Genomic DNA, 25,012 nt, shown 5'->3' on the forward strand with positions numbered 1-25,012 from the left:
ACGTGCCAAATCCCCGCAGCCCACCCCCTTAGCACAAGCCTTCAAGCCATTGTAGCATTTTCTTTGGTCCACCTACGAGGTGAATTTGGTGGATTTTTCTTCGAATAAAGGTAGGGGCACGCGTGCGTGGTTTGATTTGGCAGCGTCAATCAACTTATGTCCGCGCAAATTAGCAAAAGGAAATACACTACGCTGGCTGTCATTTCGAGTTGGTAGTCGCGTTATTTCACAACAAAAATGTGGTTAAATTGATTGGCTGCGTCGCCCACTTTATGTATGTTATGCGATGTCAACTAATTAGCAAAAATAACACAGTTTTAATAAAATAAAAGCACTCTGCAATGCTAGAGATGCGATGTTGAAATATTTGTATTTATCGATATATTATGTTTATTTTGGGAGGGTTAGTTAAGTTATGTGAAAAAAGATAAGCTATACAAATAAATACCAGTTTTAAAAATGTATGCAATAGAAAAAATGTTTCATAAAGAATTTTTAAAGTTACAAATCTATCAAACAAGTTGGTGTGGTTCGAAGCGAATAAACGGTGTCGGGTAGTGGGGTAGTGTAATTAACAGCTCTGTTGGGCGGTGGTGCAAGCGCAAGGTACATTTATATACATCTGTGCGCCGTAATTTAAATACTTGCTTGACAGCAGCTTTCTTGGTCGCGCTTCCTGAACACGTTGATAATAAATTGCTGCCATGACAACTATCTTCCGTGGAACGATATTACATACGAAGGCTTTCGATGAGTTTGAGTCCTTTGAAAATGGGTTCTTGGCCGTTTCTGAGGATGGCAAGGTATGGATGAATGGAGTTTTATAATAATCTCGAGCTAAGAAGAGTTTCGTCTTCCTTAGATTATCGGCGTGGGCAACGACTACGACTCTTGGCTGTCCAGTTACAAGTGCAACCCCTCGACGCTGTCCGAGGTGCGCCTGTCTGAGGATCAGTTCTTGATGCCAGGATTTGTAGACTGCCACATCCACGCACCGCAATACGCACAGTATGGTCTGGGACTGGACATGCCACTGCTGGACTGGCTCAACACGTACACGTTCCCTCTGGAGGCGAAGTTCTCCGACCAGAGCTACGCCCTCAAAGTCTACAAGAGAGTTGTCGTAAGCGTCAATTAACCGTCAATAAGGCCCAGTCATAATTTTCGTTGCTTATCAATTCTGTCGCACACTGTCACAGTCTTACACTAACTCATAAACGAACGATCGCGGTCTCCCGCAGATCGCTGATTGCCTATTGCCCCATCCATCCGATTCACTCTCAAATACACATAGCACTTGATTGTGGCGCTTGAAGTGCTGATAATGTGATACGATACCCCTACCCCCATAGGAAGCAACGATACGCTGTGGAACCACTTTGGCCTCCTATTTCGCCACCAACAACCTTGAATCCACACTGATATTGGCACGGGAAGCTGCTCGCCAAGGCCAGCGGGCGCTTATCGGCAAGGTGTGCTCTAATTGCAATAGTCCCGACTATTATGTGTGAGTACCTCGTACAGCCGTCACAAGGTATCGGACTCAAAAACTTTGTTTTGCAGTGAAACGGCGGAGGAGTCGGCAAAGGCGACTGAAAAATTCGTTGCAGAGTTGCAGGGTCTCAAGAACCCTCTTGTGCTTCCAACTATTACCCCGCGGTTTGCACTCAGCTGCAGTAAGGAGCTCTTGCAGGAGTTGGGCGACATAGCAAAGCGTCTGGACGTCCATGTTCAGAGTCACATCAGTGAAAACCTTGCAGAAGTGCAGGTGGTGAAAGGCATTTTTAAAACCAGCTATGCTGGGGCCTACGACAACGCTGGCCTGCTAACCAAAAAGGCGAGTCAAGTCTTTTGTGCGACTGTAGTTTGGACTAATTTCATCTTTGTCTTCTACAGACCGTGATGGCGCACGGTGTACATCTCGAGGACGAGGAAATTGCACTCCTGAAGCAACGCGGGACATCCGTTGCCCACTGCCCCGCATCGAATACGATGCTAAACTCCGGTATGTGCGACGTTCAGCGCCTGATCAATGCCGGTGTAACTGTGGGACTGGGAACAGACGTGTCGGGTGGGAACTCGGTCTCCATCCAGGATGCCTTGCTTCGCGCCTTGGATGTGTCCAAGCACTTGGACTTTTTTAAGAAACAGAACATTCGCGGTACGGGCGAGGCCAAAAGTCCCGACCCGAAGTACGCCCAGCTGAAGTACAAGCAGGCACTCTACTTGGCCACACTTGGTGGCGCCAAGGCCCTCTCTCTCGACCACATGACGGGCAACTTTTTGCTGGGAAAGGAATTCGATGCTCTTCTGGTGGATGTCAGCGTCGTGGAGAAACCAGTGCGTCCGCTCAATGTCAATGAGCTAATCGAGAAATTCATCTATACTGGCAACGATCGCAATATTATAGAGGTCTTTGTGGCCGGCAAACGAGTCAAGGCACCCGAGTCAGCGTAGGGAAGTCGGATATAACAGTTACATTTCACAAGGAAACGAACATAGAGAATTTATTATCTTGCGGACATAATCGTAAATGCTGAAGTGAGACTTTCGTTTCACTTATAAATAACATTATCTATATATACTCATGTATGTACACTTGGAGGATTGCCATGGAGTCAACACTAACAGCTTCAATTACAGCTTGTACATTTACAAAAACTTCATTCAACTTCTTAACATCTCAGGATGCAATCGTAGATAGCGTATAGTTGTAAGTATTATAATCACATATTGGCTAAATGGGCTACACGGACTGGTAAAGGGTTTCATTTGTGAAACGATAATATTTTAAGAGGGCATGATACATATGTATATATGTACGTTGCCTACAGGTCGAGAAGATTACTTAAATTGCCTGCAAATTAGGGTGGGAGAAAATGATAATGAAATAATTGAGGGCTTTTCCCAGCATCAGCATGGATCATGGAGCGTGTGGCGGCAGGGGGAATGTAGGCGTTGGCTTGATTAACATACAAATTAAGTAAATTGTCCATAAATAGGGGTCTCGTTTGGGCTAGCCAACATGCCTGAGCCTTTGGCGGCATAGGCAAAACACTCGACTCGTACTCTCACTTTACATACTTAAGCTTACACTCTTAAATGGCTTTACACTAGTTTCAGCTAATTGTAGGATAGTAAGAGCTAAATAAGACAGGCTATAGACTATATGTATATATAGACGTAAGATGCGTTTTACGCATTGAACATGTTCTGCTGCGTGGCATCGTTTTCGAAATCGGTCCACGCGTTGTTCAGTTCCATAAAAATTAGCTTGGCAATCTCCTCGTTCTCTGTCCCATTGTGCTGATAAGTTCGAATGTTACAGAGTGTATTCAAAATTGTTTGCGAGTTTCAGGACTCACCTTGTCAGGATGCACGGCCAAACAGGCACGGCGATAGGCCTTTTTCACCTCGGCGGGCGTCACCATGGTAGACATTTCACAACGCTGCCATTTGGCGTTCTCCCACAGCACCGAATGCATAGAGCTAAGAAGAGCCCGAATGTTGTTCTTTTTACCATCGGTCTGTAAGTAGGATTTGTGATTTGTGGTGACCATGACCCCCATGGACATGCGTTGTAATCATTGCAATTATCCTTACCCATTCCATAATGCGAACTTTCTTGGGGTCCATGTCCTTGACGAGCTCTTCTTTGCGCATTTCGTTGATGGACCGCGGACCGTGACTCAATTTGCTGCCAAACGAGTATCCCTGCTGACCCAGGATGTCTGCAAAGATGTCAGAACCCTTAGGCACTCCAGCTGTGGCCTGCTGCGGTGCTTTTGTTGAATCGAAGTGCGCGCGACTGTAGTCCGCACGCCCCTGGGCAGGGGTGGACTGCTGTGGCGGAGGAGTCTTTACAAATGTGGGCTGTGGCTGTGACGGAGGCGGCGTCTTCACAAATGTTGGTTGCGGTTGCGGCTGGGGCTGGGCCTGTTGCTGGGACTGGGCTGCCTTGTGTGTGGGGCTTGAGTACTGAGTGGGCTGGGGACTGTTGCCCACCGGGGACTTTCCACTAAGTGTACTGCGATTGAAGTTTATGTTGAGTCCAGAAGCTAGATTAGCAATGTCCGCAAAGGGGTCCGAAGGCTTTTGGGACTGCGAGGGTGACGGATTTTTTCGGGCAGGTGCTGGCTGGCTTGCAAAAGTTGGAACAGCTCCCACAAAGGGCGGAAGTCCTGCACTAGTCGAGGGCTTAAGGCTTGGAGTAATGTTTTGGTCGGCTGAACCAAAGATGTCGAACAGGTCAGAGTTGATTTTTGGCAGCGCCTGCTGCGGTGGAGGAAGAACGTCCGGCACTGATGTCGACCCAATGCCAGTAGAGTCATCATCGCCGAACGCTCCCAGCAGGTCAAAGCTGGCATCAGTGCTGGGCATTGCGCTTGCCAGGGGATCTGCGGCTGGTGCATCACTCGGCTGCTGGTTGAGATTAAGCAAATCGATGGGCGGCGATGGCTCCGGCACAGCAGTGGGAGCATCATGCGCTATTTCGGTGACATCGGGCAGCACAAGCGGAGAGCTGGATCGCTCTGGTTTCCTCGCTGGTGGCGGCGACGCACGCTTGGTTGGCTTTGTAACTGAAAATGCAGCCGTGTAGTAGGTAGCAGTCCAGGAGTAGGATCAAGCTTACCGAAGTTGTCCAGCATCTCGGCATATTCCAGGTCCGAACTAAACAATGTGTGCGCCGAGCGCTTTGGCTTGGCTGGTATCCATGGGGGCTTGTGGCTGGGCGGGCTCTCCGACTCTGTCACAGCCAACGATAGCGACACGCAAAAGTTTGGCGTCACCTGCTCCGGATCTGGCAAGTCGTCGAGGTCGTGGCTTCTGAATGTAATCAAGGTTTCCGGCTCGGGGATAAAGCCCGTGTGGATTTGAAACTGACAGATCTTCAGACCCTGGGGCCGCACCATCCCCTTAAGTGCATTCCGGGCATGGTATAGTACTATTGTAACATCGCCGCATACGGTCAGATTAATGGGCAGCACAATTTTTCCAGGGCCGGCCAGGTGCAGACTGCAGAATACTCAAAATATTAATTACATTTGTCCCTTACCGCACCAGTAGGCATGCCCAGTGGCTAGGCCAACTCATTCACTGCATGCTTACCGCATCTTGTCGTAGTCCTGCAGTGTGCTGACCAACATCTTCTCGTTGCAGTAGACCTCCATGTAGATCCGGCACCCGTCCCGCGCTTTGGTCATTCGAGGAACGGGCTGACAGGTGAGCGCCACGAGATTGATGTTCTTATAGTGAGGCAGCAGCGGCGTCGGTCTCAGGATGTCGCCGAAGTAGTACAGAAAACGAAACTCAGATGGACGCAGATTGATGGTGTGCCGCTTGACCGCAAACACCTGCACAGCGTCCTCCGGCTCGTGAAGAAGGTCCGCGTACATGAGCAGCGCACAAATCACGGTGGCAGCTGTGCACCCTCCCGAATCGCCAGTTTGCACCACCACAATCGACTTAGGATCTGCGTTGAGGAAGTTGTAAATGTCCGCCGACACAGTGAAGAGACCCTAAAGGAACGACGGAATACAGAGAGCGGAGCTAGTACGGGCACTCGACGCAAATACAATAATGATTTGAAAAGTTCCCTTTTCTACACACCTGTAGATTGGGCGCATGTGCCTGGGGGCAACCATAAACGGAACCTGCCTCCACCGTTCGCACAGGCGGCGGGAGACGGGGCACGGTGCGCTGTCCAAAGTTGTAAATACTGATCTTATGGGGGGCGAAGCGACTTTCCAGGGACAGGCGGACGTCTTCGATGTTGTTCGTCTTGTATGCCGACTCGAAGCCATCTGATGGACAGGGCATGACCAGAATCCTCGAGGTAATATGGCTGATATCGAGATCGTTACGAGCTATTGACTGCTGCATTGTCTGCATGACCTTAGTGGAGGTGTCTTTGAGGTTTTTGAAGAGCGTGCCAGCTCCTCCGCGCAGCGACGACAGCAGACTTCCCTGTCCATTGCTGGAACCAGGGGCAGTCCCAGCGGTGGCTGCAGCGACAGAAGCTTGCGGCGCAGGGACAGGTGGTGCATCGGTATAAAATTCCGATTGTGTGGGCGTGTTTCTCGCCGGACTCTCGGTCGGTGACGACGTGATCGGAATTCCGCGCAGGTCTATCGGGCCTTTCAGGGACCAGTTGTTTGTTTCCGCTATGGCCGCCAGTCGTTCGAGTATCATGGAGATGTCCAAACGCTCGACTGGATTGATTTTGAAGCAACAGTTGATGATGTCCCGGAAGCACTGATATCGTGGCTCGGGCGGCAGGATGTAGTTGGCATTAATGATGCGCAGCTTGCCCCCATCCTCGTACGGGTGTCTTCGATAGCACAGAAAGTAGAGAATGCATCCCAATGCCCAAATATCCGCCTTGGTGCCAATCGGATTGTTCGACCAGGTGTCCAGCATTTCGGGTGCGCGGTACATGGGCGTCGTTACAGTGTTCAGCTGGTCCTCCAGCATGTTGCGCTGGTGCGCACTCCATTCAAATGTCGGCGAGAGGATTTCTCTGCTTGCAGAGCCAAAGTCGCACAGCTTGATCTGCTTGTCGTTTCCGATAAGGAAGTTCTCGATCTGCAAGGCAATAGGATAAAGGGGTACAGATAGCAATATGGGTGGACTGCTTACCTTTATGTCCCGGTGGGCAATGGGCGGCTCCTGAGCGTGCATGCATGCGACGGCCCGTGCCATTTGGTAGAAAATTCGCAGCACGACTGGCGGGTCTATGGCTCCATTGTCCACCTTGAAACAGTCCACTAGAGAGCCGCCTGCAAGCAAATGCGACAGGAAATGTAAGAAAGCAATCCGATAAATTACAATCCCTTACCCTTGCAGAGTTCCGTCAGCAGCAGATACTGAACGCCCTGCTGGGGCTGCTGCGGCGCTGCGGCCACACAGCTGGATCCGACGAAGGCCACAATATTCCCATTGCCCGAGAGCTGCTTGTGGACGTCGATCTCGTTGGCGATGGCAATGCAGGCCTGCTGATCGGCCCCAATCAGGCGCTTGAGGGCGTACTCGGTGCCAGTTTGCACATCTTGCGCGACATACACGAACGCATAGCCGCCTGAAAGAGGGAGGAAGCGAGTCGAGCGGGTGAGGAGCATACAACTGCTGATAACATACAACTCTGATAAGAAGGCATTTTAATTTCATTTACAGTGAACACTCTCTGCGATGGACAATGACCCCGTGGACACCGTCGCGTGCCTAGCCAAAAGGGGAGGGGCCAAGCGAGCTTTCGCTAGTTCCTTTTCTAAATGTTCGGCCAGAGTTCTGCTAAGAAATGCTCTCACTTATATAAGAAACGAGCCGCGCAGACAAGTTTGACTTGTGATCGCAAATGCTTTCTGTGCATGCGTGATTCATAGGTCAGGGAAACGTTAAAGGTACGCAAACGATGGTACGAGCAATGTGATACACTGAAAACCAACGTCGCGAAGCTCGGTGTCAGCGGAACGCCTCAAAATATACGCGGATTTTTTGGCTGCCATCGCATTTGAGGCCCGACGAGGCGAGTTTTTCTTGGAAAAGACAAAATCAGAAAGCGTAAACAAAGAGCCCGCCCCTTGCGTTGCATCGCGTTGATGTGTCGCCTTCAAGCTACCATTCAAAGCGTTGGTTACGCTTCCTATTGATTTTTTGTGTGCTCTCCTTGTTGCATCTGATCTGCCAGGGTGGCTGCACCCACTCCTCTTACCTTCGGCTATGACGCACTTGGTGCGCAACTTGTGGCCCCCAACCTCGACGAGCTGGCCAACGTATTCGTTGTCCAGTCTGCCACTGTTTGTGGCTGTTACAGCGCCTCCTGCGGCCCCGTTGGCAGCTGTGCTGCCGTCGCTGGTGTTGAAGTAGCTGAAGTTCAGCGACTTGAAGAACTCCCCCATTGTGCAGGATGACTAACGACGTAGCGGACTGTCTGAAACTGTTTAACGCGAACGATTTAGTTTGAGCTTTTTTGTGTTTATCAGAATTGAAACATTTTTTTTTGTGACCACAAAAAAAATCAACCAATGACCAGCAGTGTGACCGCGGAAATATCGATTAAATAAATCGCAAAATCGTCAAAGATATACCAAAATATACCTTTTCATTTTTAAAATATACCGTAATGTTAAATCCTCGATTTTGATTTAATATTACATATTACAGCTAACTAGAAATCGCAGCTCTAAAACTATAATTTTTTCCAGGAATAATAATCATTATAGTTTTATTAAAAAAATTATACGACAATGATTAACTGTCAAGTTATATTGAAACACTGACAATTTAATGATTGGGTTTGAGTTTTACTTTACTACTCAATCAATAATAATTAGGTTTGAGCAAAAAAATAAAACTCAAGATTATTCGTTGATTTTTATTATTTGCTCAAAAATAAAATTATTCCTTAAATTTGTACTTATTCTTACGTGGTAAATGGAAAAGTTATATTTATTATTGTTGGTCTGGGCTCACTGATGAAGAATAAATATAACGGAAATGTGAGATGCTTCTCACGCGTCACAAATGTTATAAGAGGTACTCAGTAGTAAAACTGTCTTTAGTGTTTTTTTTCAAATTTTACATATTTTATACATATGTATGCATGTTATCTTCATCTACGTCACTTCTCACGACAACACGCACTTTTAGCTCGTCCCGAAAAATAAAAATGATGCTGAACGTGGTGTGGGTAGTCACTGCAATTGAATTTCTTCATTCTGGCTATAATAATGATCCAATCTGATCCCAATTCGGTGATCTTGTATCTATGATCCTTTCCTACGGTATGCACCTTTGCTTGCCCGGAAGGGGACGGGCCGAAATTTTGAAATACACTTCAGTGTGATATCCCGACATCGGATGCAAAATTGGCTCTAATGACTCTAGCTTCTATAGTCTCTGATAACCAGGCGCTCATCAAGACGGACGGATAGACGGACTGACAGAAAGACGTGGCTATATCGACTCGGCTGTTGATGTTGATCAAGAATATATATTATTAATGGGGTCGGAAACGTTTCCTTCTCTGCGTTACATGCATACATCCATCTTTTCAAAGATTCTTTTAAACATTAATATTGATTGATTAATAATATTGTCTATAGTCTATAGTCTAATATCTTAGACTTTATCTTTTACTAGCAAGCTAGGATCCGCTGCACTAAACTAATTCTGTGGTAATCCGAGCATAGGGGTCTAATTAAAATTAAAATCTGATCTACAAAGCGGAAGAAATAAAAGAAATTTATTACGCATTTAATAACCTTTCTATTAGATAGTATCTAATTATCTAATAGTTTTAATAATAATATTAGATCAAGTCATTCAAAATGAACTTTCACGGCGACAGAAAATGTTCTCTAATCTGTTCTCTGAAGAGAATTTGACAATTGCTTCGACCATGATAGAAGCTTTAGTTGCCCGCATCGTTGCATTATGGGTTGGAAATTATTGAAGCATTGTGAACAAGTACAAATATGCCTGCATATTTCACATTTTTTCAACCACATGTGTCTTTGAACCGAGGCGAGGTCACTCTTCGAGTATACATATGCCACGCCAGCTGCAATCAAATTCAAAGTTTCCTATATGAAGTCACAAAAACAGAAATTCACAAATCATTGGGAAAACCAACACCAGCACTAAATTTACCTTCCATTTCTCCCTTTCCCCTTTGATTGCCGTTTTCCATGGGACCGTGGACCGTGGACCGTGGACCGTGGACCACGGATCGGATCAGATGGGTGGTGGCACTGGGGGAAAGGCGGAATATGACTTGTAAACCTTTCAAGGCGCTTGCCAGCCACCCCGCCTGCCCAACGTGCAATAAAGCACACAAATTGTCTTTCTTTGTTTGAGCCAAGTTCGTTACGTTATGTTTGGCCCAATGGTAACTGCTGCTGTGTCTCTGGCTCGGGCTCTGGCTGTAACTGCAGCTTAAGGCAGATGTCTGAGGGCTGATGGTTGATGGTTGATGGTTGAAGTCTGATGGCTGGCGGCTGATGTTGCCGCAGGTTTGCGCAAATTGAGCTGTGCTGTAATTTTGACACACTTTAGAGTGTCAAGTGTGCAATTTTCTGTTACAATCTTGTGAGTTCCACGTAACGCCTTAAGATTGTTAAAATGCAAATTGTGCACTCGCTTATCTATCAGCGGGTAAGAGCCCACAGACCACAGAGCTCGTTCATTAATGCGCTTGCGAGACAACACTATCTATCGATCGACGTGATCTGGCATTGACACATTTAACGGCTATTTTCGTTTTGGGGCATGTCGCATGTCGCAGTACCCAAACCAGACCAAAGCTAATGCAAGTCAATAAATATTTTCCGAGCCATTTAGCGGCCAGAACACCCGCTGGAATAGTGTTCTACTGGGGGCAAACAAAATAGTCATTCTGTTTGGACAATTGTGCCGGGGAGCACGCGCCTAGAAAACCCCAAAAACAAGTTCTCACTGGACAGCTGTCCAACCTGCAACCTCCAACGTTAAGTGGAGCACAGCCTAGAAACATGAATTTACACCTGCGAGATTTCCTTGGAATGGAACTGGTTCACCTACTGGCAGCCATTGCCATTCTGGCCGTGCAAGGGACGGAGGCTCAGTTCTACTACCCAATGGCCACTACGGAGCCACCGGAGCTGCCAGTGGATCATCGGCAACGCTTCCTGCTCTACAACCCCTTCAATGGCCAGCAGCTGGAGCCGCTGCGATACATGTCCTTTCTACGGGGCTATAACCGCCAGGCGGGGCAGGTCAGCGGAAACCTTGTGGAGCTTCCGCAACTCTGGCAGCCCTGCTCCTGCTCGGAGTTCATCTGCCGGTGCTGCCTGGGCCTGGTTTTCGGTTTCGGGGAGTCCTTCAACCAGCGCGTTTGCACGTCCATCGAGTACAGCCGAGCGGATCTGGGCCTCCGCCTCAGTATCGAAGTGAACCAGAGGTCTGTGGCAAACTTTGGCTTCTCGGCCCGCAACCCGCCAGACTATTGTGTCCCGCTGCTGCTCCCGCTGCCGCTGTTCAGCTGCCTACGGCTCTACGACATCCGGGCCTACGGGGAGGGCAATGTGCAGGTCTGCATATCGGTGGTGTTCAAGGTGCTGGTCAGCCAGTTCTTCGAGTATCGCTTCAACTGCATCCGCTTTGGAGTCAATGGAGTACACTTTGTGCGCGATTCTCAACAGCAGTACCAGGACAAGGAAAAGGATCAGGGGCAGGCCGGGGAAGTGGAGCTGGACAAACGGGGAGTAATGACCGTAAAAACACCAGAGAAGGTCCCCAAGAGCTTTAAGACGCCTAATGACAACTTGGCGGCCTCTGGCAGCCGCTTGGATTTCCATCCCATCTAATGTGTGTCTTTCTCATGTTGTGTCTACCATTTCTCATCATGATCCATTCCACTCCATGCCTCATTCTACAAGTATTACACGTTAAGTAAAAAAGTGAAATTTCTGTTAATTAAAAAGCTTTTTATTCCGCGCCCCAGCCCCAGCCACAGCCCCACCGTCACTGACAAACAGAGCGCCATGAAAATTGCGAAAATTGCCAATAAAACTCGAGTCTTACTTCGGTTTTGTGTGAGCGGTGATGCGACTTCTGCTCTGCATGAGATTTTAAAATATACAATATATGTACAAAATATACTGTCTACTCTTACTCAAACACAACATACAACACACCTACATCTGACCACTTTCGTTAACGAGCACTTGGCGCACTTGGCAATTATTTTCTGGCCGCTATCGGTTCACTCATCTGCGGAATCTTCTCACCTCACTTTGCTACAAATGGTGGAGGGAGGGAGGAGGAGCCCAGGCTGGCTAAACTCCTTGCGACATACCGAAAGTACCATGGCAAAACCCATTCAGTAAGCTACGAGTACAATAAATAGTTGCTGATTGGTTCAAACAATTTGGGAAATGATTTAGCTTGAATTAATTCATAATTCTAATAAATTGATGATGTGGCACACACAGTTAGACTGTGACAATTCTTCCCTATATTTAATTTTCGAACATCACCCAACAACAAGAAACGTAAAAACAAATTATCATCTATTCTGCGGTGTTTCCCTAGAACCGTCATTGCCTCTAAGAGTGATAGTTTTTTTGCAAATTCGAATTGGATTTAATCAGGATGATCAGTAAAGAAGACACAAATGGTTGGTGTCGAATAAAGACGTGACGTTTTCAGATGGCAGATGTACCATGAGATCGGATTCGTTAGGGAAACCTACAATTTGAGGGATCGGCCAGGTGCAGCGAACATGTTGTGCTTGAGTGACAGGACGTTGCCGAAAAGCGAATCCGCCAGGTTGTGCTTCCGAGAGAAAGACACGCACTCTTTGTATCCGACAGCTTTGGGTACAACGCATTGCGGCTGGGCAGAGCTCAACTGAGGCCCATGTCGTTGTTTGTCGGGGCTTGTGGCAGTTGCGCAATTGCTGCTCGCTCACTTCGACTGCGTCTTTTATTTTGGCATACTCCGGCTTTGTTTGCTGTCTCGACCAATGCTTCTCCACCTCTCCACCTCTCCATCTCTCCGCCTCAGTTTCTTGGCTCGAGAGTAATTTTTGCTTTGGCTAAAGAGATAGCCTGTCTTCGTCGCGTCTGGTCTCGTCGCCCGGTCTCTGGTGAGCGTGAGCGTGAGCGTGAGTGCTGGTGGTGGTGGTGGCGTTGGCATCAGCGGTTTAGCCTTAACTGTTGCTACTACCGCTGCCGCTGCGGCTGCTGCCTCGTCAACGTCTCTGTCGGCCTCCAAGCATACATGTGTATACATAATAATTTTTTTTTACTTTTCTGTCGTTTTCCAGCTCGCTGCTTTTTTACTTGCAAGCAAAAGTTTTTCATGTGCCGTCAGTTGTATTTCGGTTCGCGCCGCGATCTGTCGCACACTTCAGTAGAGTCGTAGTCGTATCCCAGGAAACAAGTCCCTCGCATCCCACAGCGCACTTTCGTAGCATCAGCATCAGCAGCGTCTTGGAGACCAATCTGAGAAGCAAAAACCCAACAATCTTGGAATATCCCCGATCCGAAGCGACCACACCAGACCAGATCCGACAACAATGTAAGTTGATATCGGCCAAAGCGTCGTATGCGTAACATTTGCTGCTGGGAACGGGGGGATGGATACCTCGGAGCGTCTGTCGCGGCCTCTAGTCTTTGGTTTCGGAGCCTAATTTCTGCATAGATAATCAAGGAGTATTCCCGTTGAGTGTCCCATGGAAAATGTTGCCTCGCTTTTTTCGGATTAAAACCGACCTACCTCAATTTTCCTCGTGAATTGGCGTCGAGTGCTCTCCGCTTCCCAACACATTCTGTGATAACTTTTACCTTTTTGGATCGTGCGAGGGCCAAGATTAAGATGAAGATGAAGAGGAAGTTGAAGAGGAAACAGCAGCGGCTGCACCGCTTTGAGCCGGGTGACGGTGACGTCGAGTGACATCAAACCCACAAATCTGCGGCAGACAGTCAGACGCCGCACTTTGCCCTTCGCACCGAAAGTAAGAAGAGTTTCACTTTCAATTGCGACACCCGACACCCGGCTCCCGGGAGAGCTTGGACCTATCTTATGCTGCAGAGGGCATCGTCGTCTTCATCGTCATCGTCCATAGTGCTGTGATGAGTAACCGCATATGTAATTAAAAAACATAAAAAAGATGCTGGCAAAAACCATAATCCGGAGGGGCAGAGGCCAAGAGCAAGAGCAAGTGCACAGCATCTCTAAACTTTACGATCTATGAAATTTCACATTTCATTGTAGCAATGGTCGCCGCAGGGGAGTGCGGGGAGTGGGTACAGACGGTACGAATGTGTATGGGAATGGATGGGGACGGAGGTGCGGTGAGGATGGGCAAACAGCAGGAAAAAATCATGTAAAGTTTCTCACTTTTGGGTGGGAAATGTTAATCACGAAAAGTAAAAGTGAAATTAATACAGTGTCGACAGCAGCAGCAGCAGCAACAGCAACAGCAAACCGCATTAGCCGCGCCACATTTGCATTTCGCACATGACATGAGCAACAGCAACAGAAACAGAAATTACAGCAATCGTTGATAACAATAAGCGGCGGAGCCAGCGACCGTTCAATTGCTGCCCGGCCACGTCTTCGGAATCGCCCCGACTACCAATGACAGACAGCTCCCACTCCCCATTCCCCTGAATTGGATGCATTCAGTGCACTGCTGTGGAGAGCAATATGTGGGCGTAACCGTAATTTCAATTCAGCCTTTGTTGCCAGATCCCCCTTATCGAGGAGCGTGCGACGTGACGTTGAAGTTGATTGACAATCTAACAAGAGGCCGAAGAAGTTAATGGAAGGGCTCTGCCGGCTGTCGGCATAAGTGAGAGTTGCCCTTCTGGGACCACAGATTCTACCATCGCTGCCACAGAACGTCACAGAGGGAAATATCGCAGAAAACAAAACGATTTCGGGCCAAAGTTTCCACATCGGACGAGAAACTCACTCTCCGATTAGGTGTGCATCGCTTGTCACTCCGCCGTTTGCATGCAACAGGCATAGCTGCTGGAAAGAAAGGCGACTGAAGCACGTGTGGGGGCGAACTTTTTGGATAACGAAACATATCACGGCAGATCGGATTATAATTGCAGTTAACATTTCAACACTCGTTCCGAAAATGGTTAATAGTCACAATGCGCGCCCTCCTGAACCCATAACCCACCACCAAGTGACGTAACTGCCGAAGTGCTGCGAAGCCGAGGAGCTGCAAACCGATGAGCAAGAGTTGCCGAAAAAGCGAACAATACAGTCATGACATTGAAGCGTGCTCAGCGACGACAACGTCGACGCCGACGAAGACGCAGACGCAGAAGTCGACGCCACTGCAGTTGCCGGCCAGCGTCCTAAAAACGCTGACCAACGCGAAAGAAAGAGGAGCGGAAAAGAGACCAAGCGCTCAATGGCAAACATTGACTCATGTTGTTGTTGTTGCTGCTGCGCCAGTGCAAAAAGCAAAACTCGTTTTTATTTCATTTTGTTGCTGTTACAGTGGGACGGTTTCGTAACAACAACAAAGGCAAATGAAAAAGCAAAAGCAAAGACTTCGGGACCCCGCTGCCGGAGCGGGTTCACTGGGGAGCAGCCGCGAGTCGGCGCAGTCGGCCGCATCGAGTTGAAAGTGAAAGTCGCTCCGTGCGGAGCGTTTTGGGCCGGCGCGCACAGCCCCATACTTAGCCACCCAGAGCTTCGGCTTCAGCTGCCGCCAATCCGAATCCCAGTCCCAATCCCAATCAGAGTCGTTGTCGTGCCGTGAACTTTCCTGTGCGCGTTTATATTGAAATTGCATTTTACAATTTAAAATTTACTTAATTATTTCTTTTCGCATTTTGTCGGCAAATTTTCCCTCATTAGTGGCTTAATGCGTAATACTCGTATTAATGGACTGCACCCAATCACAAAATTGGATAATCAACAGATAAACGTTTTACATTCGTCGCACAAACACCCCAATAATTCGAGTAGCGTTGGAGTGTACTCTTACAGAGTGTATACAAATAGTCAGACCGGGATAATGTCGGTCTTCCATCCCAAAACATTTGAATGTACTTATACGATACGATATGACAGTCAAAGTATATTTATGAATTGCCAAGTCAGTTACTCTAGTTTGCACGCAAAACGGAACATTGAAATGCATTGGCATTGCACTATGGTGAATTTGACAACTCTTTTTCCACAAAATAATATTATTATTATAATTGATTTACTTTTTCGATAAAAGATTATATTGGTGAGAGGAAGGTATGATGAAAAAATGGACTAGGTAACGCCTTTCATTCAGTGTAAAATCACATTTTTATTATACCCGGTACTCGAAGAGTAAATATTGTATTTGTGGGGAATAACGGATGTATGTATGAAACGCAAAGAAGGAAACGTTTCCGACCCCATAAAATATATATATTCCTGATAAGCATCACTAGCCAAGTCGATTGAGCCATGTCTGTCTATCTGTCTGTCTGTCCGTCCGTTCGTCTGTCCGAATGTCCGTTCTTATGAGCGCCTAGTACTCAGAGACCATAAGAGATGGGGCAACCTAGTTTTGCATCCAGACTTCTGTATGCACTGTTACAAGTGTAAAATTTCACCACGCCCCTTCCGGGAATGATATATATATCAGATAACCGAATTGAATCATTATTATAGACAGAATGAAGAAATGAATTCGCAGTGGGTGCGCCCACCCCGTCCAGCAGCTTTTCTTGATTTTTCTCTCATTCACACTCTGCTTCTGCAGTGTGCGGCCTCTGCCGTGTCTCTGCCTCTGCCCGGATCTAGGGGTGGGGGGCGAGCTAAAGGAGCATGTTGGCGTAAGAAGTGATGTAGATGTAGTTGACAGATGAAAAAAAAATGTAAAATTTGACAAACAACCGAGAAGGTACAGATGTAGTACTGAGTGCCGGGTATAAAAGTTGTGACTCATTAGAAGCGTCTCACCCGTCCCTTCTCGTTTATATTAAAATTGTACGATTTTTTTTCGATTTTTTAAGTTTCCCCTGTAATTTTTCAAGTTATTCGAAAAACGGTTCAGAAAATCTATAACTTTCATCTTATAAGATCCTCTATCACTCTCAAAACTAGTGACAGGCATTACCGCTTTAGTACAATGTACAATGTACAATGAACATCCTCTTTTGCTATTTTCTTCATTACTGATTTCAACATTGCAAAGAACTCTAAGTTTTCCAAATCTTCGGTCCTTCATCCTTAAAACTAGAAGTGCAGAGAAATCGCACTACAGTGCACATTGGAATGCACAGCAAATAACAAACATTGAATACTCTAGATTATGCATTAAGTCTTATGCTGCCAAGAGGTGTCACATTAATTCATATTAATTAAGCGACTAGAGACTCCGCAAAATATAGAACCATTTAATCGGTTCCAAAGCTTAAATTGTTTAATTTTAAGTTTTATATTACTCTAATATAGTTGCATCTCGCTAGCTACTAATTTAAAAGGGGTAAGCTCTGTTAAATGTTAGACTACATAACTTTGAAGATCAATGTTCTTCGGATACATATCAGATAAAAATATAATTTATTAAATTGCAGGGGCTTTTATAATATATTTTTATCTGATACGTACTTTTTCAGATTTTAATGTACTTTTGAAGAATTGGTTTTGGCCAGAAAAAGTGATCAAATTCCCCATAGGTACGAATCACTGTAATCAACGTGTACGTGAGCAGCATCTCAGAGCTGGCTGTGGTAGGGAAGGGCTTGTCACCGTCACAAATGTCGGTGGCCTACCGCCTATACTGGAGATTTTGCGACTATTAATATTTTCCTCATGCCGGAGCGGGAATCGAAAGTTGCAGTTTTTAATTGATGTTTCGCTTTCTGAGCCCAACGCACCCAGCACAGACACGCAAGTGCAACGAGAGCTTCGTAGCCGGCGATGCAGTCGAGTAAGCAGCGTTGTGGCCACAGCCGCAATCGCGCCTCTTGTCGATAATTAAATTAAGAGTACGCGAACTACGGGCAGTAGCAGGCGGAATCCGAGCAGGTGTTAGAGGAGATCACACGTTCCGCCAGCCAGGTGCCAGTTTCGGCACCACTTAGAGTACAAATACCGATCGGCTCAATACCTGGAGAAGTGCACATTTGACTGTAAAAGTCGGATCGGTGGAAAAACTCTAGTTACTGTCTAACAGGCAGGGAACTCGCATAAAAAGACATTCGATGGCATTTTTATACCCGGTACTCGAAGAGTAAATAGGGTATATTACATTTGTGCTCGAAAGTGGATGTAAACGTTTCTGACTCCATAAAGTCTGACCGTCCGTCTGTCCGTTCATCCGTCTGTCTGTCCGTCGTTTCTGTCTCGATATCAGAGGCTATAAAAGCTACAGAAACCAAATTTTGAATCGAGATTGCTTTGATATAACCCTGTTTCAAGTGAACTTCAACATTTCGCCTCGCCGCTTTCCACCCCCAAAAGGTCGAAAATCATCTATATTCACAATTTGGAAGATAGGAAAAAACGAAAAGCGCAGCTCCGTAGAAAATCGAATTAGTATCAGATCGGATCATTATTATAGCCAGAATGACGAGATTCATGTCCCGTGGCTGACCCCATCCAGCAGCTTGGATTATTTTTGTTGCTCATACCAAGTGTGCTGATCTTGGGGAGAGTGGCAAGCGTGTTGGCGGGAGAAGTGATGTAGTTGTAGATGACAGATATACAAAATATGTAAAATTCCAAAATACATAAGTTTTCATACAAATCGTCTCATACGAGCAGCTATTTCTATTCAGTTCCGAGATGTAATTTTGTACAGATCCCTTAATCGTAACACTTGTGTACATTCGATTTTCGTTCGCTTATCTGTGACTGTCTTCTCTGGGAACTTACTTGAATACTTACATAAGAGTATGTGCACATAATAATGGCGGATATAATAAGTTGGAAAAACACACACTCAATAATGTAATATTAATTTCCCATAATTTTTTTCTATTTAACAGAGCATTGACCTGAAAATGAGAGGGACAAGCTCTTCAACATGGATTGCGGTGGCTCTGATGGGCTGTTTGACTGTTTGCCTTTCCGTGGGCTACGTCCACGGCCACGCCAACAACGACAATGACCGTGGGAGCACAACTGTGACCGGAAAGCCCTCTCTGATCCGAACGGAGCTGCGCTTTGGTCGCAACCTGGACCCATCCAAGGTGCGAGTCGTCAGCGTCAAGTCGAGCAAGGGCGATGATGTGGAGATCCTGGTCGGCAAGAACAGTCGCAAAGCTAGGGCCGAGGAGGCGTCCGGCTCTTTCTTCGTGCGCAGCTCGGACGTCAAGCGCCCCGTAATACAGTTGAAGAGCAATGCAAGCGGGCGCCAACTTACCTTCCAGCACAGTCCGGCCCTGCTCAAGCAAAGCGAGCTGGCCCTGCAGCTTGAGGCCTATCGTCAGCGAAGGACCGAGGCGGAGCAACGCCAAGCGAAGCTCATTCAGTTGCAGCTGGCCAAGGCGCAGAGCAAGATCCTGGAGCAGAACGCAGTGCAGGGTGATTCCCGCCGAGGTCGACAGCTTGGGTCCGACTTGGCCTGGCAGCCAGTATACGTCGTCCCGGCACAGCAGAGTCCTCGCAGGAACTTCTCGTTTACTGCGGACCGTCAGTGGCAGCAGTACTTGTTTGCCGACGCGGTGGAGGCCCAGCCACGAGTGCAGCGTCAGGCGCAGGGGCCAATCGTGAGGTTCCCGCAGGACATGCAGTACGCCGCCTCTGAGCCAGGAAGCCAGCAGTACTTATCCAGGGCCAGGGACACACGCTCATATGCCAGCAGTGGATCGCCATCGCCTCAGCGGCATCATCCTCAGAATATCATCACCAAGCACAACTACAACAACTTGCCGCAGAAGTCGAAGTATGTGAGCTACATGCCGCACTCCGTGGTCGTCACAGCAAGTGCAGGCGTGGCAGCTCCCACAGCCTCGCCGAACCGCAGGCGGCAGCCAGTGCCAGTGCCAGCGGCAGTCCACAGTGCGAGTCCGCACCGCAATCCCATCGGACAGAGTACCCACAGCGTGGTGGACGGACCCGCCGTGACGCTCATCGAGGGCGTCCGAGTGCCGGACACAGCTGAGGACAAGGTGAAGACGTGGCGCAACGCGCGCGTCCTGAACAACCAATTGGTGCCATATCCCGAAGGCTACACGCCGCCCCGCGCCCAGATGCCCAGCTTCGACAGATGAGCGAACGGGCGGCAGCCGAGGACGAAGGAGCCTGTAGTGGATGCTACCGTTTCGGTTGTGGGTGCTTGGCACTCGACACGAGTGTGCCGGGGCTGGATCGCCTCACACGTACAATATTATACATGCTATTTATTAATTTGTTCATTGTTTAAGTTATTTATAAATGTTACATTAAACCTGTAAAAGAACCTGTAAAGGAAGCCGCATAACGGTGTGGTCCATGGTCTAGGGCATGAAGTCGTTCACGGTCAAAATCTTGATGTCCGCTTTACGCAGCAGTCGCGCACAGGTGGTGGCATCGAAGGTGAGAAAGACCACGTGCATGGGCGTGGTTTGCATGTAGCCGTTCTCAGAGAACGTGTACCGATAGGGCTTCAAGAGCTCGAGGTATACGAAAACAGCGGGCCGCTTCACCTGGATGCTAATACTCAGGCTATTACGGATGACGTTGCCAGTGGTGAGACAAGACCGAGAGGCAATCTCGTACTACAGAAGCATGGGAGAGTTAAACCGCCGGCCACCTCATGGAAGCTCAGTGAATACCCACCTCTAGGCCGGGATCCTCGAGTCCGATGGCGGCGGCAATGTTGCTTGGGAAGAAGTAGGTGCTGGAGAGCACCTCCTGGCGACGACGCAGCTGCAGCTCCAGGAAGGCATTGCGCCTATTGAATTGCTCATGGAACAAGTCCTTGATGGGGATGACCTTGTCATACTGCACGCCGTTTGGCCGCAGGGTGACCGTCCAGTTGATGGACTGGCGCGGAAGCAGCTGTGACCAAAGATGGATGTTGGCGACAACGATCAATCCCTCCGTCTCCACCTGGGGCTCATCGCAGAGGAGGATGATGTTGAGCGAATCCTCGGTCTTTTCGTACTGTGCAACGATGGCGATGGGGGCCAGAAAGTCGCGCGCCCAGTAGTGCAAAAGCTGGAAGAATCTGGATGGTTTCTGGGCCTACAGACTACTCCACTGGCGCAAGCTTACCTTCCAATTGCCATAGAAATCAATGCCGGACCAGGAAGGCGCCACCCAGACATCGTTCAGCTGCCAGTAGAGGGCGCCCATGGTATTGTGCGTAGTGTCGCGCAGGCTGCGATATAGTTCCGTCTCCACCTTGGTGGCCATGGCCTGGGAAATCTGGCTGAAGTAGATCAGCGCCTCTGCGAAGTTGTCGTCCTCCGGCAGGGGCAGTGGCAGATGGCGCTCCACCAGGCTTATTATGGGTGTGCTCCCCAGAGGGTGATGCTGTCGGTGTTTCAACAGAGTGAGGAGGTCATCGTCTTCGTTCTTGCTGCGCTGCCAAGAATAGAAGCTGGGCAGGCTCTGGAAGCCATACTCGCTGGCAAACCGTGGCCGAGGATAGATCCCTGGATCCCAGGCGTCCTTCAGGTAGTCGTAGAAGTGAACTGTGCGAAAGACATTATTTTTGTTTAGAAATTCCTCACGCAGACACGAGAGAATGTCTCACCGTCGCCATTGTGTTCGTCCTGGGGATTTTCTGAAATGTAATTGTCCACCGCGCTGGCCTTTCCATTCGACGGCGAGGAAACCAGCGGCTGAGGGCGTGACTTGTGGGAGACAAGCTTAAGCTCGTGGAGGACATTGGCCACGTAGAGCTCTCGGTACTCAGCCTCGAAGCGCGCGTCCTCGAAGGATGTTTGATACCAGTTCTGTACCAGGGCGGCCTCGTTCTCGTTATTGGTGACAAAGATCGCAACGCTGGGGTGGTGCGACAGCCGCTTGGCGTTCTGGCGTACCTCCTCGCGAACCGAGGACAGATACTCCTCTCCCACCGGGTACATGGCGCAAGCGAACATCATGTCCTGCCAGATGAGCAGGCCCAGGCTATCGGCAAGACTGTAGAAATAGTCGGACTCATAAATCCCACCGCCCCATACCCGCAGCATGTTCATGTGCGCCTCCTTAGCGGACTTCAGTAGATGCTCAACTAAGAAAATATAAAATATATCTCCGCGCTCCTTTTGGGCATGTATATGGACTCACTTTGGTCTTTTGTTTGATTTTCAGGCAGGATGTGCGATGGTATGTAGTTGCTGCCCTTCATGAATATTTCCAATCCGTTGACCTGGAAGAGGAAGGTGTTGCCGAGTCCGTCCGCCGCTGGTCTCTCTATCAACTCAAGCGTGCGGAATCCCACGCGGAGTGACTTTTGCGATTTGGTTTTCGAGCGCACTTCAGGACCGTCCGACCCTAGCCAGGCTTTGAGCGTGAAGTGGAGCGGATAAAGCTTCTGTTCGCCATAGCCATTGGGCCACCAGGTTACGACTTTCTCCTGTGGATCGACAAATGCACTTGACACACAAATGGATACTGAGATACATACGAGTATGTACATGTAAGTGCGTACATACATATATGTATGTAAATAGTCACGGGTACTTACAATTGGCACGGTCTGATCGAACTTAATTACTGGCGTCAAGTAGCTGATGGGTTTCCAGGTGTATGTGTCCACCACAACCGGATGGTCCAATAACTCGCTGCAGGCAAGTTCGCAATTTAAAATGGAAAATGGAAAAATGGAACTATGCCAAGGACGCTTACACTGCATAGAGGATCAAGGTGGCATAGAAGTTCTGCCTGCCCACCGAATCCAAGTAGCAGCGGATGTGCATGTTCCAGTGCGAGCCGTTGGCGGTGCGACTGATGTCCACGTCGACGTCGCGTATGACTGCCACCTCGTAGATCTCCAGCTGCACGTTCTTCCAGAGGCCCATTGAGGGTGCCGCCGGACCCCAGTCCCAGGCGAAACTCGACTGCATCTTTCGCAGCATATTGACGTGGCACTCGCCGTTGTAGCGTCCGGGCGGACAGGCCGGCGGCACAGAACTGCTCGCAGCGTCGAGCGCCTGCGACTTGGCCAGGGCCGCCCACACGGGCGACACTATCTCCACCTCCAGGACATTGTCCAGCTGAAGGATCGCACTGACGTCGAACGAGTAGCGCACAAACATGTTGTCCGTTCGCCCCAGAAGCTGATGGTTCAGACGAATCTCGGCTACAGTGTCGATCCCGTGGAATGTCAGATTGATGTTCCCCCGCTTATAGTGATGAATATCGACTGTGAACATTTAAAAGACAATCTTTTATCATTATATGAAAACAGTATGTAGAGCAAGATAGCCTTGGCTTACACTGAAAGCTATTTGTGTATGTCCAGTTGTCATATGCCAGCCAGCGTAGATGGATGTCATTGTAGGACTCGAGAACCTGGGATCCAAAGACACTGTATATGCCAGAGGGCAGTGTTTGGTCAGCAATGGAGAGGGCTGTAAATAAATAAAATATCGTTCAGCCAACGAATTGGCGCTTCGATAAGAGGTACTCCCATGGTTTGTAAACCAACAGCTGGAGCTATCTGTTCTTCGCGCAGCTAATTGTGGACACTATCATCAACTAATCGCACTTTTTCGTAATTTCATTTATGATTTAGGGTCTATCTTAGAATCACAAATACACCAGATTAGACAAGTCGATTTTCACCAATAACTTGTGCACCCTTGTACTCACTTCCGTTCTGGTTGGTTATACTCCAATTGCTCCACAGCTCGATGACTTCCACTGCATCGCCCCGGATACCATGGACAAGAAATCCACACCATAGTCCAACAAGCAAACTCCAGGCGGGGCCTCCGTTGTGGCATCCACCCCCAGGCCGGCACTTCATCAGGCAGCTAGTATTTTGCCTAATTTGATGTGTGCTATTTTCAAGTAGACTAAAGTAGCGTAGTCTCCTCAATAAATATTATCAGAAACATATATGTAGCAGAGCAGAGCACTCCCACGAACCGCGAACTGCGAACCGCGAACCGCGAACCTCGAAGTTGCTTCTCCAATGGCACTCTAACTGCAAATAGCGACTGGGCCGACTGGCAGCCGACTGATCGTCTGCCGTTCCATGCACTGGGGCCATGTGGAAGTGAGAGTGGGAGAGCGAATGCGAATGCGAGAGAGAGCGCATATCGATAATGAAAATAATTTCAGTGTCATGCTCTTCTGCACACATCAGCTGTTCTTTGTGGGGCCTGAGAGCGTAAGATCGATAGCAACGAACTCTCAGCAGGGGACGCGACAGCAGTGGTGCCCCGTCCACGAGATACCCATCTTTATATGTACAAGTTAACACATAAGCAATAACATGGGACACCCTAACTTAGCGCACAAGAAATGTGAAATATCATGTGCCGCCCTAACTTATCCAGTCCGATACGGAGGGCGCCGATGCAGTAGATGCCGTTGCAGCGGGCGGCTCTGTTATCTGATTGGGCGCCAGCGATCGCATGATCTTGTTTATGCGTAGGCGGCTCTTATCTCTTGTGAGCGCGGACGGCTCGCCGGCTAGGTTTCGGTGTAGGTTNCCCTCTCAACATAATCTTCGGTAGAAGACTCAGTTGCCAACCGCAACCACCGTCCCCCGCTACAAGAGCGGGCCACGGGAACCCGATCGCTGCCGCCGGAGCCAACGCAACGCATACCGCAGCTCGGACCAAAAACGACATAAAGTTAATTGGCGCCCAACGGGATTTAGGATCCACGTCCCCAAGAAAAATAACATGTAAGTGACTGTTCGGAAAAAATAAAGCTTGTGAGAGAATTTTGATCTCCCCTTCGCTGATCGTTTATGAGTTGGGACTACAGAAACAAGGTCGAATACGACAGCGACGAGAGCCTAGACTTATTGTACCATCCACCAGTCAGAACAGTGCAGAATCAATTTAAAATGGACCCAGCCATGATAAAAGCGTTAGTAGAAGGCGCAATCAACACAGCCCTCGTCGAACAGGAACGACGACTGAGTGCAGAATTTAGCAGGGAACTTGAAAAAGTTAGAAATAGTGTGAGCGCTCTAACTGTAGGTGTCCCTCAGGTGGAAACTTATAAGAGAGTGACCATTGACACTAGTATAAAATGTGAAGTGAAACTAGATATCATGAAATCAGTACCAACTTTCAACGGGAATCATGAGGAATATGTGTCTTGGAGACAATCTGCTCTAGATGCGTACGAAGTTTTCAAAAACTACTCTGGTAGTCAGACACACTACGAGGCTGTGGCCATCATAAAAAATAAAATCTGTGGAACAGCTCGAGCATTGCTCACATCGCACAACACGGTGCTCAATTTTGATGCAATCATAGCTAGACTCGATTGCACATATGCGGACAAAACAAGAGGCCTCAAGAGGCCGCTAAAATTGTTCGTTCTCCCGGCACAGCCCAAGGATTTGCCATCCGCCTTAGCTCTAGCTCGCGAGGCCGAAAATAGCATTGAGAGAAGC

General features: G+C 48.3%; 5 protein-coding genes across 7 annotated transcripts; 3 read left to right on the top strand and 2 right to left on the bottom strand.

Moving 5' to 3' along the window:
* The first annotated feature begins 640 nt into the window (after positions 1–640).
* LOC117590030 (guanine deaminase) lies at positions 641–2,584 on the top strand. The gene is made up of 5 exons (XM_034282326.1): positions 641–803; positions 863–1,123; positions 1,353–1,507; positions 1,564–1,837; positions 1,897–2,584. Exons 1-5 carry the CDS (start codon positions 705–707, stop codon positions 2,455–2,457), a joined length of 1,350 nt encoding a protein of 449 aa, XP_034138217.1. The 5' UTR covers positions 641–704; the 3' UTR covers positions 2,458–2,584.
* LOC117590029 (cyclin-G-associated kinase) lies at positions 2,479–8,040 on the bottom strand. Its single transcript, XM_034282325.1, has 9 exons — positions 7,712–8,040; positions 6,839–7,078; positions 6,640–6,779; positions 5,611–6,585; positions 5,110–5,519; positions 4,634–5,016; positions 3,604–4,580; positions 3,366–3,527; positions 2,479–3,306 (listed from the first exon to the last, which is right to left on the bottom strand). The coding sequence occupies exons 1-9, from the start codon at positions 7,896–7,898 to the stop codon at positions 3,196–3,198; spliced, it is 3,585 nt and encodes a 1,194-aa protein (XP_034138216.1). The 5' UTR covers positions 7,899–8,040; the 3' UTR covers positions 2,479–3,195.
* Positions 8,041–10,347: 2,307 nt separating this feature from the next.
* Positions 10,348–11,585, top strand: LOC117590062. Its single transcript, XM_034282384.1, has one exon. The coding sequence runs from the start codon at positions 10,512–10,514 to the stop codon at positions 11,343–11,345; it is 834 nt and encodes a 277-aa protein (XP_034138275.1). The 5' UTR covers positions 10,348–10,511; the 3' UTR covers positions 11,346–11,585.
* A 1,287-nt stretch (positions 11,586–12,872) lies between these two features.
* On the top strand, positions 12,873–19,912 carry LOC117590065. 3 transcript variants are annotated; one of them, XM_034282389.1, is made up of 2 exons: positions 12,873–13,062; positions 18,486–19,912. In XM_034282389.1, exon 2 carries the CDS (start codon positions 18,501–18,503, stop codon positions 19,710–19,712), a length of 1,212 nt encoding a protein of 403 aa, XP_034138280.1. In that variant the 5' UTR covers positions 12,873–13,062; positions 18,486–18,500; the 3' UTR covers positions 19,713–19,912. The 3 variants fall into 3 exon arrangements, with proteins under 3 accessions (XP_034138280.1, XP_034138279.1, XP_034138281.1); XM_034282388.1 differs by lacking the exon at positions 12,873–13,062 and adding an exon at positions 15,100–15,667; XM_034282390.1 differs by lacking the exon at positions 12,873–13,062 and adding an exon at positions 17,142–17,425.
* LOC117590064 (beta-mannosidase) lies at positions 19,825–23,588 on the bottom strand. Its single transcript, XM_034282386.1, has 9 exons — positions 23,245–23,588; positions 22,869–23,003; positions 22,279–22,795; positions 22,118–22,214; positions 21,718–22,006; positions 21,182–21,661; positions 20,698–21,119; positions 20,260–20,640; positions 19,825–20,198 (listed from the first exon to the last, which is right to left on the bottom strand). The coding sequence occupies exons 1-9, from the start codon at positions 23,399–23,401 to the stop codon at positions 19,938–19,940; spliced, it is 2,739 nt and encodes a 912-aa protein (XP_034138277.1). The 5' UTR covers positions 23,402–23,588; the 3' UTR covers positions 19,825–19,937.
* Between the last annotated feature and the right edge of the window lie 1,424 nt (positions 23,589–25,012).

The sequence above is a fragment of the Drosophila guanche genome, unplaced genomic scaffold (genome assembly GCF_900245975.1).
Source record: "Drosophila guanche unplaced genomic scaffold, DGUA_6, whole genome shotgun sequence".
Lineage (NCBI taxonomy): Eukaryota > Metazoa > Arthropoda > Insecta > Diptera > Drosophilidae > Drosophila > Drosophila guanche.

Bases quoted from the DNA above. Each gene is read 5' to 3' on its own strand.
- LOC117590065 (XM_034282388.1), top strand. From the start codon at position 15,374: ATGCGTAATACTCGTATTAATGGACTGCACCCAATCACAAAATTGGAT. The intron at 15,668-18,485 runs GTGAATTTGACA...TCTATTTAACAG, and splicing joins TGCATTGGCATTGCACTATG to AGCATTGACCTGAAAATGAG.
- LOC117590064 (XM_034282386.1), bottom strand. From the start codon at position 23,401: ATGAAGTGCCGGCCTGGGGGTGGATGCCACAACGGAGGCCCCGCCTGG. The intron at 21,662-21,717 runs GTGAGTCCATAT...ATATTTTCTTAG, and splicing joins AAATCAAACAAAAGACCAAA to TTGAGCATCTACTGAAGTCC. The intron at 20,199-20,259 runs GTGGGTATTCAC...ATGCTTCTGTAG, and splicing joins TCGAGGATCCCGGCCTAGAG to TACGAGATTGCCTCTCGGTC.
- LOC117590030 (XM_034282326.1), top strand. From the start codon at position 705: ATGACAACTATCTTCCGTGGAACGATATTACATACGAAGGCTTTCGAT. The intron at 1,508-1,563 runs GTGAGTACCTCG...TTTGTTTTGCAG, and splicing joins AATAGTCCCGACTATTATGT to TGAAACGGCGGAGGAGTCGG. The intron at 1,838-1,896 runs GCGAGTCAAGTC...TGTCTTCTACAG, and splicing joins CTGGCCTGCTAACCAAAAAG to ACCGTGATGGCGCACGGTGT.
- LOC117590062 (XM_034282384.1), top strand. From the start codon at position 10,512: ATGAATTTACACCTGCGAGATTTCCTTGGAATGGAACTGGTTCACCTA.
- LOC117590029 (XM_034282325.1), bottom strand. From the start codon at position 7,898: ATGGGGGAGTTCTTCAAGTCGCTGAACTTCAGCTACTTCAACACCAGC. The intron at 6,780-6,838 runs GTAAGGGATTGT...ATTTGCTTGCAG, and splicing joins GCTGACGGAACTCTGCAAGG to GCGGCTCTCTAGTGGACTGT. The intron at 3,307-3,365 runs GTGAGTCCTGAA...CGAACTTATCAG, and splicing joins TGGCCGTGCATCCTGACAAG to CACAATGGGACAGAGAACGA.